The sequence below is a fragment of the Littorina saxatilis genome, linkage group LG16, assembly GCF_037325665.1.
Source record: "Littorina saxatilis isolate snail1 linkage group LG16, US_GU_Lsax_2.0, whole genome shotgun sequence".
Lineage (NCBI taxonomy): Eukaryota > Metazoa > Mollusca > Gastropoda > Littorinimorpha > Littorinidae > Littorina > Littorina saxatilis.
The window spans coordinates 26,435,601-26,447,636 of record NC_090260.1 but is presented as its reverse complement, the minus strand read 5'-3'; the positions used below and the strand labels follow the sequence as shown (position 1 = coordinate 26,447,636).

At 42.9% G+C, this 12,036-nt stretch overlaps 1 protein-coding gene across 1 annotated transcript in view; it reads right to left on the bottom strand.

The window, feature by feature from the left end:
- The window catches only part of LOC138950693 (glycoprotein-N-acetylgalactosamine 3-beta-galactosyltransferase 1-like), an 18,687-nt gene extending 7,731 nt beyond the window's left edge, over positions 1-10,956 (bottom strand). The window contains exons 1-6 of the mRNA XM_070322409.1: positions 10,935-10,956; positions 6,680-6,913; positions 5,842-5,958; positions 4,539-4,816; positions 3,565-3,769; positions 573-775 (exon numbers count right to left, since the gene is read on the bottom strand). Of these exons, the coding sequence (XP_070178510.1) occupies positions 573-775; positions 3,565-3,769; positions 4,539-4,816; positions 5,842-5,958; positions 6,680-6,851 (975 nt within the window). The 5' untranslated portion in view covers positions 6,852-6,913; positions 10,935-10,956. The remainder of the gene's footprint in view (positions 1-572; positions 776-3,564; positions 3,770-4,538; positions 4,817-5,841; positions 5,959-6,679; positions 6,914-10,934) is intronic.
- Positions 10,957-12,036: the final 1,080 nt, after the last annotated feature.

Below are 12,036 nucleotides of genomic sequence, written 5' to 3'. Positions count from 1 at the left end.
CGCGACCGGGATTCGAACCCTCGACCTTCCGATTAAGAGGCCGACGTCTTACCACCCCGCCACAGCGCCCGTCAATCCAGACCGATATGGACACAGGTCAACTATATGTTAGACGGTATCCTTCTTCTTCTAGACCTGTACGTCAGCCATACTTCTGCCAACATAATTAAACTCCAGGCTGAATACTTCGCCAACAATTTGACGAAGTACAAATATCTAGAGAAGAAAAACAACAACATGTATCCTTCTTCTTCTTCTTCTTCTTCTTCTTCTTCTTCTTCTTCTTCTTCTTCTTCTTCCTCTTCTTCTTCTTCTTCTTCTTCTTCTTCTTCTTCTTCGTCGTCGTTCATGAGCTGAAACTTCCACGTTCACTCATATTTTTCCACGAGTGTGTTTTTATGTGTATGACCGTTTTTACCCCGCCATTCAGGCAGCCATGCGCCGCTTTCGGGGGGATAGACGGTATCCATGTCCAAGCCCCTTGTCACCGCCGTGGCACGTAAAAGACCAGAACAGTTGTCACACAAAGGAGTATGCCTTGAACGCTCACACCGCAGTTTCACTGCACTCACCTTCCTGGCGCCATTCGCATCGAAGAGGCGGTACCAGCCAGGGAAGATGCCCGACGTGAAGGAAAGGGGACGGAAGCAGTGGAAGCGGCTGCGGCCCAGAGCATCTGTGGAGTCGGAGATTCGAACCCCCAGGTTGATCATGCACTCCCCGAACCCGACATCCTCGGCCCCCAGCGACTGGCGACACACACTTTCGTCCCACCCTGGTAGAGGATGAAATAACCACTATAAGGCACACAAAAAAAATTGTCTGTTTCTGGTAACATGGCTAAAAAAAATAGGGTCAGTAGGTAGGAATTTTTTATTTATTTTTTTTTATTATTTTTTTTACCCCAAATGTAGACCAATAAAACTAACTTTAAAAATCGCGCAAAGAGACTGGATTCACTATACATAGAGACAAGACACTCAACACATTTACAAATCGTCAGCGGACTTTCGTTTTCACACGTTTTTGTTGTTCATTTTCTCACCCTGTCCTTTACAACAACAACAACAAAAAATTTTGAGTTTGAAAAAAAAAGTTTAGGGTCGGCGCCGAAATTTAGGGTCGGTCGGGTGACCAGAAACAGACAATTTTTTTTTGTTTGCCTAAGGATAGTTCCATGGCGCAACTCCTATAATTATGGTAAGCGCGAGACAAGAAGGGAGTTTACAGTGATAGACCTGAATGTAAATTGTTTTAAGCATGGAGCTTACAACGTGAACAGCGAAAGGAAACAAACTTGCATCGGTCTCGGATAGCAACATCAGATGAAGAGACTATAAAAACAAGAGGCGAAGCCTTCAAGGCTCACGTAAGAAATCGACAAACAGTAACACAAACTCAATCACTCCGTCATACATACACACACACAGTAAGCATAGGTGATACGGTGCAAGAGTGCGAGACACTAGATCTAGATCTGTCTGTCTGTAGCCTACTTACGGGGACACGACTGCCAGATGGCCAGATCGACACTGCGCTTTCGACAGCGCTTCCTCGCGCAGACACTGGAAACACGCTGTGCAGATTAACCTGCAGGAATTTCCTTTGGTATCTTCTTTATCTATTTTTCTGGAGCTACGAAACCGAACAATGTGAAATCATGAGTCGTCTTCTCCGAATCGGCGAACTGCAGCTCGGTGATAACTGTATCTATACCACAATCCTTCACGCGATCTGACCTAACCTTGACCCCTGACCTGGTCTACATACCACACACGACACAAACCAGTCAGCTGTCCTTACCACCTTAAAACCCCCCACCACCCGTTTTCTTTGGATACACACTATAACTACATACGTGCCGACGAAATGTTGATCATTGCTTCAATACTTTGAAGCTGTTGCTTGAATAATAACCAAGTAAAATTAGTATTTCGGTGTTCAGTCAAATGTTAAAGTTTCTACCACAGACATACATACATACATACATACATACATACATACATACATACATACATACATACATACATACATACATACGCACCCACGCACAGACAGACAAAAGTTAGCATCGCATAGGCTACACTTACGTGAGCCAAAAACCATATAATATCCAACAAAAAGAGATTAAGCTATCTAATTTACAGTTTTCTGTCGTCGACAAGATGTTACAAAGGTGTGCACAAAACTCGGAAAAAACGTGTGTTTTAGGAAATGGATGGAAACAAAGGTGGGTTTGGGGGTGGGGTTGGGGTGAGGGATGGAGCGACAGCTGTCATAATTAAGAATTAGGATAAGATATAATGTAGTTATTTGAGGTTATCCTTGTGGACATTCGGGCTCCTTTCTTTCTGAGAAAAGCGAAAAACCACACAGTACGGCGCTACCATATAATATGTGACCCTCCACCACGAAATGAGTCGCATGTCACCTCGCGCGGTTCTGCGCTAGGCTTAATATAAATCCGGGGAGTGTCTGGTAACAGTGTGAGGGTCACCTTAGTCACAGGCTTATAACTCAAACAGTTTTCGCTCTTTTCTAAAACGGTTTTCACCACTGGATAGAGCATAACACACTCTTTAGGAAAATGTAAAAATATGAAAATCATGCAAAGGTGACATGCGACTCATTTCGTGGTGGAGGGTCACATATTTGCCAACTGTTTTTCCACATGCGCACATGCATGTTACCAGGTCCTGAGACTTTAGCTTCGAACTTGGGTTACGATTAAAAACACTATGATGATCAGCAGGTATAGGGAGAAGAGAAGGAGAAAGCTGTAGAGAGTTTTCTTTATTTGCTTATTTGTCAGGTCAGATATTTGTATTTTCAACCACCTGTTTCATAATACAGGGTCCAAGGTTTGACCAGCAGCATTATAAGGGAAGGGGGGATAGTTAGTTTGGAGTTTATGTGAGATAAACAAGGCCGGCTGACGTCCTACCTATAGCCGCATATAAAAGAAACGACAACACAATAAATGATAAGATAAGGCCAAAAAAAAAATAGGTCTGTTTACGGTAACCCGACCGACCCTAGTTTTTTCGCGCGACCCTAGACTTTTTTTTGGCATTTGGGAAAAAAAAAAAATCTTGTTTTTTTGGCAAAATAACGTAAAAATATGTTTTTTTGGAAAAAAAATAAAAAAATAATCCCGACCTACCGACCCTATTTTTTTGGCCTATGTTACCGTAAACAGACCTATTTTTTTGGGGGGGGGCCTAAAGACAATTTCAGACTTTTGAGGTTACCATCACGGCAATTCGGGTTGCTTTCTCTCAACTCTTTTCGTCTTTTTTGGCTTGCATGCGTGTAGAGACTTTCGCTGTAAACTTGGGTTCTTTATCGTGCGCATGCGTGCACACGGGGGTGTTCGGACACAAAGGAGAGTCTGCGCAAAGTTGATTCTGGGAAATAAATTCTTCGCCGAACGTGGGGATCGAACCTAGGCCGATAGCGACAACTGGTTTTGAAGCCAGTGCCGCTACCAACTGAGCTAATTCCTCAGCCCCCAATACCAAAACAAATACCAGTGAACGGTTAACAAAACATTGAACTTTCGACCTTTCTCTCCAAATCTCCGCAATGCCTCCTTGCTGATGACGTAGCCAGCACCACCGCTGTGGTAGTGGAGTGGTAAGTTTTTCAAACGGGTCAGGCGTCGATACGGACTGTGAAAATGGTGGCCAAAAAACAAGGGCTCGGAAGTGTTCTCCCCTGACAGGAAGTAGCGTAAGTTTTCCATGATGACGTAGGTATCGTCATCCACCTGTCAAATCAAGGGAAAATTACTTTTTTTTCTTCTTTTTGTGTGTGTGTGTGTGTTACTCGCAACGTCGATACATTAGATTATTAGATTATCCGTTTTGGTGTTTAGCTTAAATTTAAGGGATTGTTGTCGAGGTGAATGGGCAGAAAGAAAATCAACATTATCGTTCTTTAACTATTTGTTTTGTTCTGATGGAAATATGAACACTTAAATGAAAAAAACACAAAAAAACTGTCTCTCAATATTTTGTGCATTATTTACAGAGATTTTTCAAGAGAAAATGCTCTCCGTGTAAACAGAATCTTTGCTGAACAATGACAAAAATAGTTCTCACTTGATTACTTTATGTCAGAGACTAGCAATCTATGACCATGGCAAACGCAGCGAATTCGTTTCGTGTCTGTTGTCATTAAGATTTAGATATGGGACTTCAGAGAAAGTAGACTTCCACTCTGATTTTGAAAAAATAAAGATAGAGTTTGGATCGCAACAGAGACACAGAGAGAGAGAGAGAGAGAGAGAGAGAGAGAGAGAGAGAGAGAGAGAGAGAGAGAGAGAGAGAGAGAGAGAGAGAGAAATACAGACACACAGAGAGGCATGCAGACACAAAGACTGAGACAGACACAAAGACTGAGACAGACACAAAGACAGAGACACAGATTGAGACAGAGACATAGACAGAGACATAGACATATGGTGCATAGGATCAGAGAGAAAAGTGTATCAGAGACCTAAGGCTGACATAACCTTTATGCATCTACTTAGATACCTTCATGAACCAATCGGCATCATCCATGTGGTTATCATAGATGTAACGAAAGGCGCGATTGGTCTTTTCCAATAAGTGTTGCCTCCCTTCAGGCACGTCCAAGCCAATGGTGGGAAAATCCGGGTCACTCTTGGAGCTGAAGAAAAGAATCTGATTGGCTCGCGTGCCCCACGTGTCACGAACTTCTTTCGCCCTTGACTGCAGGGTCTTTGGTGACGTCATGACCCAGATAAGTACGCGCACTTCTTTGGCCAATCGCTGTACTTCTGTGTCGTCATCTGCACAGAAAGTATTTCCAAAATGGTAGTTCAATCAATTTAAGGTCTAGGATGAAAACAAAAATAAACTGTGCCCGAGATGTTCGAAACTCATTTTACATTAAATGACTGATTTTCAATTCTTGTTGAAGACTACACATTAAACACGTGCTGACGATCTGGATTGACACAGGCGTAACTAGTCTCTGCCAGCCAACAATGTCAGTGGCAAGTGCCGAAAAGATGACGCATATTGCATGACGTACATTTAGAGTGAGAGATCACAGAGACAGAGTGAGACAGAGACTGACCGAGAGAAACATCACACAGAGAGAAAGACAGACAGACAGACAGACAGATAGACAGACATGCAGGCAGGCAGACAGACCGACAGACAGAATCGACAGAGATAGAAAGACAGACACATAGACAGACACACAGGCAGACAGACACACAGACAGTCACACAGACATATACACAGACAGACAAACAGACAGACACACAGACAGGCAGACAGACAATCAGACAGTCACACAGACATATACACAGACAGACACACAGGCAGACAGACACACAGACAGTCACACAGACATATACACAGACAGACAAACAGACAGACACACAGACAGGCAGACAGACAATCAGACTGACAGTCAGGCACAGGATTTGGTTCGAAAACTTGGTGTTGTTAGCACTAACCGCTTTGGGCGTGTCAGTTAATGTTGTCAAATGATATTAACAAAGACACGACATTAACCGTGATGGGTGTGATGTGTTGATCGAGTCATTTCAGGTTATCGTATGTGTTGTATCTTTTGTTTAACACACTAACCGTGATGGGTGTGATGTGCTGAGGCATTTCAGGTTATCGTAGGTGTTGTATCTGTTGTTTAACACACTAACCGTGATAGGTGTGATGTGCCCTGTGCTAAGGCATTTCAGGTTATCGCAGGTGACGTATCTAATTAACACGCTAACCGTAATGGGTGTGATGTGTTAAATCATTTCAGGTTATCGTAGGTGTCGTATCTGTTTAACACACAAACCATGATAAAAGTGGCCGTCAATGTTTTCCAAATCACGCAGAGGATCCCTGATGTCCTGTAGTTCTCTGTCCAACACTGACTTCTCTAACCACGGTTCGGATGTTTGGTACTTGCCATCTGTTCACAGAAACATACATACTGACCGACAGTAAAACCACAATCTACACACACAAACACATACAGGCACACATAGGTACACACAGACACAGACACGGACACAGACACAGACACAGACACACACACACACACACACACACACACACACACACACACACACATGTATGTACATACATACACACATACAGAGAGAGAGAGAGAGAGAGAGAGAGAGAGAGAGAGAGAGAGAGAGAGAGAAAGAGAGAGAGAGAGAGTGAGTGAGTGAGTGAGAGAGAGAGAGAGAGAGTGAGTGAGTGAGAGAGATAGAGAGAGAGAGAGAGAGAGAGAGAGAGAGAGAGAGAGAGAGAGAGAGAGAGAGAGAGAGTGAGTGGGTGTGACCATTACTGTACCTTGTACCGACTGCACTCACCTTGTTCAATGGCCATCCTGTTGACCTACCTGTTGACCAGGTAGCGGCGTGACCCTCTGACCATGATGACGGCCGCCAGGAGAGAGGCCAGGGCCAACCCCGACCATAGCTGTAACCTGGACCGCATGCCCTAACCCTGTTCTATGCTATGACTGCACTCACCTGGTTCAATGACCATCCTGTTGACCAGGTAGCGGCGTGACCCACTGACCATGATGCCGGCCGCCAGGAGAGAGGCCAGGGCCAACCCTGACCATAACTGTAACCCGTACCGCATGCCCTAACCTTGTTCTATGCTATGACTGCACTCACCTGGTTCAATGACCATCCTGTTGACCTCCCTGTTGACCAGGTAGCGGCGTGAGCCACTGACCATGATGACGGCCGCCAGGAGAGAGGCCAGGGCCAGACCCAATACGAAGCCCAGACAGAACCTGACAGAGGCTCGCCCACACCTCATCAAGACTGTGATGTTTCTGCTCATGAGTTGGTCTTCTTCTTCTTCTCCTTCTCGTCCGCTTGTCACACTTGGAGATAGGCAGAAGCCTATCAGAATAGAAGCAGCTAAGTACTATTACCAGCAGTCGACACGCGATGATACATGTGCCCTTTGACCTTTCATTGGGAATATCCATTACTAAAAATAGAATACGGGATTGTGGGAAAGCTGTTCAATGGCACTCATGCACTATATTCGATTTTCAATACACGACTCCAAATCTTTGGGATAAATAAAAACGAAAAACATACAAGAATATAGACCGTTTGGAATGAAACAAATGAATAAAATACAAAAATTACGAGTTCAGAAAAAAAATGCCGTCGAAGCGAATCGAACCCGGGACCACAAAAGTAAAGACTAGCGCACCGTCAATCGGGCACTCTACCGACTGAGCTATTTTGTCGCACTGTAGTCGAAGGAGATTTTTACTTCAAATATTACACTTGAGTTCTCGAGCGTGGCGACGACTCAGTGACTCGAGTTTCCGAGTCTCTCCGTTCGTATACTGTTCTCCTTATCTCACTGTTTGGGGCTAGTTCAGTAACTGACCCTACGCTCCCGGTCACTTCGTATAAGTATGGAAAGCAGTATCAAGTAGCGATAATTTCAAGCGAGACCGACATTATTGATACGAAATGCATTGACCAATCGCCGAAAGGCGCATGGAAGGATATCCCAAAATCATCTATTCTCGATGACATACTAAGGAGTTAGTTCGGGAGAACGACGATCTATGGACGGTTTATCATATAAAGGGAAGCAATTGGTTAAAACGGGCGTCGATAGAGCCAATGAACAATGTTATCTACTTGTAGTATTTTATCTACTTGTGAGAAGGATTATTCTCCAGAGCTGTGTACCAGTGGAAACAACCAGTGGAAACCATGTTACGCGGGTGATATTAATTTAACAGAGACATTTTAACCATAAGAACTTATTTAATTAATTTTTTTTAAAAACCATGGTTCCACATATATCTCTGGTCTGCAGGGAAAGAATTAGACATACTTGCACACTTTGATTGACAACGCTATGTACATTATACATGCATTTCAAAATACACCACTCGCGTAACATGGAAACCAGAGTACGTGACATGAATTTAAATACAAACATTTACATAAAATGAGAACAAAAATGGATACTATGTATTTGTTGAATGTCTGTATTATAATCTAATTGGAGACCGGCACGGTTGACCTAGTGGTAAGGCGTCCGCCCCGGGATCGGGAGGTCGTGGGTTCGAACCCCGGCCGGGTCAAACCTAAGACTTTAAAATTGGCAATCTAGTGGCTGCTCCGCCTGGCGTCTGGCATTATGGGGTTAGTGCTCGGACTGGTTGGTCCGGTGTCAGAATAATGTGACTGGGTGAGACATGAAGCCTGTGATTTCTGTCTTGTGTGTGGCGCACGTTATATGTCAAAGCAGCACCGCCCTGATATGGCCCTTAGTGGTCGGCTGGGCGTTAAGCAAACAAACAAACAAGCAAACAAATCTAATTGGAGCATTAATGAGATAAGTAAAGAGAATACATTCTCGTTGCTCTTTGATACACCGTAGAATCATTTGTGACCCTCCACCACGAAATGAGTCGCATGTCACCTCTCGCGGTTCTGCGCTAGGCTTAATATAAGTCCGGGGAGTGTCTGGTAACAGTGTGAGGGTCAGCTTAGTCACAGGCTTATAACTCAAACAGTTTTTGCTCTTTTCTAAAACGGTTTTCACCACTGGATAGAGCATAACAAACTCTTTAGAAAAATGTAAAAAATATGAAAATCATGCAAAGGTGACATGCGACTCATTCTGTGGTGGAGGGTCACATTTAAAGGACTGAGAACGCATGCCACAAAATGATACCATGCAAGCTCTGGAGAATAACCAAGACCTCAATTCAAAAGCAACATTTTTGAAACTTTATTTAATCAATATAAATACCTAAATGTGGCTTCTACTGGAGTATTGTTTCTTTGGGCAGGAAGGTGGGATAGTTGATGCTCTACATTTATCACGAACCATGTATATGTTACAGTAAATTCATCAAACCAGTCAATTTGTAAATTCACTCCGTAAATTTTCCAATTTACTGAAAAATTCAGGAAATTTACAAATTTACTGAGTTTGACACCCAGGAAATTTACAAATTTACTGAAAATTTCAGTAAATTTACAAATTTACTGGTTTGATGAATTTACTGTAACATATACAATGCCAACATACTTTATAACAGAATAACAATCAGTCATGTCTTACCTTACCAATGCGTGCTGTCGGTCAATTCTATACTTTTCAGCGAGAAAAACGCTCAGAAACACACAGTGTTTCTACGGCGAAGCCAAGGAATGCCTAGAACTTCGGAGGAACAAATCCTGGCACTGTTAAGGCAAATTCGACAAATGTGTCGAATAAAATACACTCCAGGAACCTGAATATGATATGATAACAAGCACACACGGCACACCTGTCGTTAATCCGCTTCGACACTGCTTGCCGTTTTGTCCTGCAAAGCGGTGAAGGACAGATTTTGTGATCGACACTTGCCCTGACTGTCACAGGAACTGGCTATTGTGTGTGTATTGACTGTGGTATAGAGATGATAGAGTATAACACGCTTGTCAAAAGGAAAGTGATTGAAGACGCGCACGCACGCACGAACGCACGCACGCACGCCCACACACACACACACACACACATACACGCACGCACGCACGCACACACACTCAAACACACACACACTTAAACACACACACACACAAATAGTCTCTTTGTCTGTCTGTCGTTTTCTGTTTCTGTTTGTCTCTGTCTCAGTGTCTGTCTCTGTGTCTGTCTCTGTGTCTGTCACTCTGTCTCTGTCTCATTCCCTCTCTTTCTCTTTCTCTGTGCGTGCGTGCGTGCTTGCGCGCGCGTGTGTGTGTGTGTGTGTGTTTGTCAGTGTTGTCGTGTGTGTGTGTGTGTGTGTGTGTGTGTGTGTGTGTGTGTGTGTGTGTGTGTGTGTGTGTGTGTGTGTGTGTGTGTGTGTGTGTGTGTTCTCTTTTCGCTCTCTCTTCTCCTTCTACATGTATCTCCCTTTATCTCTGTTTTACCGAAATGAAAGTTTGTATTAATGATCCCCATCATCAGTAGCAGCGGCCTTACTAAGCGCATTATTCTCGTATATCGGGTGCTTAACAACCATCCTCATCAACAACAAGAACAACAACAATAACAACAACGACGATAACGACGACGACGACAACATCAACAACTACAGTTACAACAACTACAACAACATGCAAATGTTTGGTAAGTGGTCTTTTCCACTTCCGTCAACTCTAAGAATTGTATATGGCTACACGTACAATACCGGTGTAACACGAAATTTTTACTCCACGAAAAATTTACTACGGAGTAAATATTTTGTACGAAATTCTTACTCCGAGTACACTTTTCGTACGAGAAAAGAACTCCCTAAGGCAAGAAAAAATGACTCCCTCCACGAAAGTTTTACTCCCCATTTTTTTTACTTCCAGTAAAAATTTCGTACGCAAAAATGGGATGCGGGAGAAGGGATAATGCCAATAAGTGATCTCGCGCACACGAATGTCGCGCTACCCTCCTTCCACCCCTTCCACCACCAAGACTAACAGGGGACAAGGGAGTAAAAATTTCGTACACCTGGCATGGGAAATTAAATTGCTTGTGTTAGGGTGAAGTAATTTATTCGTTATTTATTCGTCAGGGGAGTAACATTTTTGTACGAAATGTTTACTCGGAACTCACCTGTCTTGGGGAGTAATTTTCTCGTGTAATGGGGGAGTGCTTTTTTCGTAAAGGGAGTAACTTTTTCGTACGAAATGTTTACTCCGGAGTAAAAATCTCGTGGGAGTAATTGTCTCGTGTTACACCGGTCTACGTGACACGTCTAACTTTTTCAAAAATATCTACAGTACATTGACACACATAACAAAACGACAAGAAAACACAATAACCAAAAGCATCACTTTACAAAAAAATGAGACATACCTTCGGCTCTTCTATGTAAGAAAAGCACAAATAATATACCTGCTCATACTAGTAAAAAAAACAAACCTCTGTGCAACAGGTGTTCGTGACTGTTACAGACCGCACACCTGCCACGTATTTATTGGGCGTAGTATTTGCCTGGTTTTGTAATTGAATCGTGAACTTAATGCGAAAGGGAAAACCTGAGCACAGATGTGTATGTGTGTTTAAATGTGTGATGTGTGTGTACATGTGTATATGTCTGTGCGTGCGTGCGTGCTTGCGTGGCTGCGTGAGTGTGTTATAACAGTGTGTGAAAAAGGAGTGAATGGACTGATATTTCCAAAAATATCAATTTGATTAATGCAGGCATTTTTGTTTTCAGAAAGTGTGAAAATACCTGCCGTTTTGCCGACTTCTAGCGTGGTACATATACAACAGTTTACTTTACACTCTACTCAGGAAATCGTTAATTTAATCTCATTCACCCTCGATGACCTGCTTTGGTTTTTTTCTCATCTACAATTACAATGTACATGTGCTTGCTTCATAGTTGTGTGCAGAAAAACACACCAAAAAACGATGGTTCGGACACCACACATCAAAATTCAAATGAATATACATAATTATATATAATCAATTACAAAATTGCGGTGCGGCGCAACAAGTAAGCATCGGACGCTTTTCTTTTATTTTCACTTCAACAAGGAGAGCGTAATAGTGTCAGTTATTCTTTCTTTTGTCCCGATTCCTCGTCTTCCAAAGAGCCTAGGAGCCGTAGATGTGCACCTGGGATTTAGTTTCTTGCTTTATTGTTTTCTTTAAGAATAAAAAATAACACCCAAACACCAAAATGAAATAAATATTTCGGAGTAAAAACTCCTTCTTCAGTAATGGAATCAAAACAAATTATTGTTTTCTTTCTCAGATTATGAAACTCCCCATGATTGAATACAACCTACAGAATGCAAGACCAGTATAGGAGGTAAAGCACTGAGATAGGGAAGGACGGTCACTAACCTATGTAGGACATAAAAACGATAAATAAAAGGCTGTTCATACGACAGGGCGCTACGCTAATGCTTGGACACGCTAGAACTGTGTGTGTTGATCACGGTTAGGCCTGGCGCTCACCGTGTATGTAACTAAAGCAGGACAGACGAAGCACTGCAGATTATCGCAGCCCGTT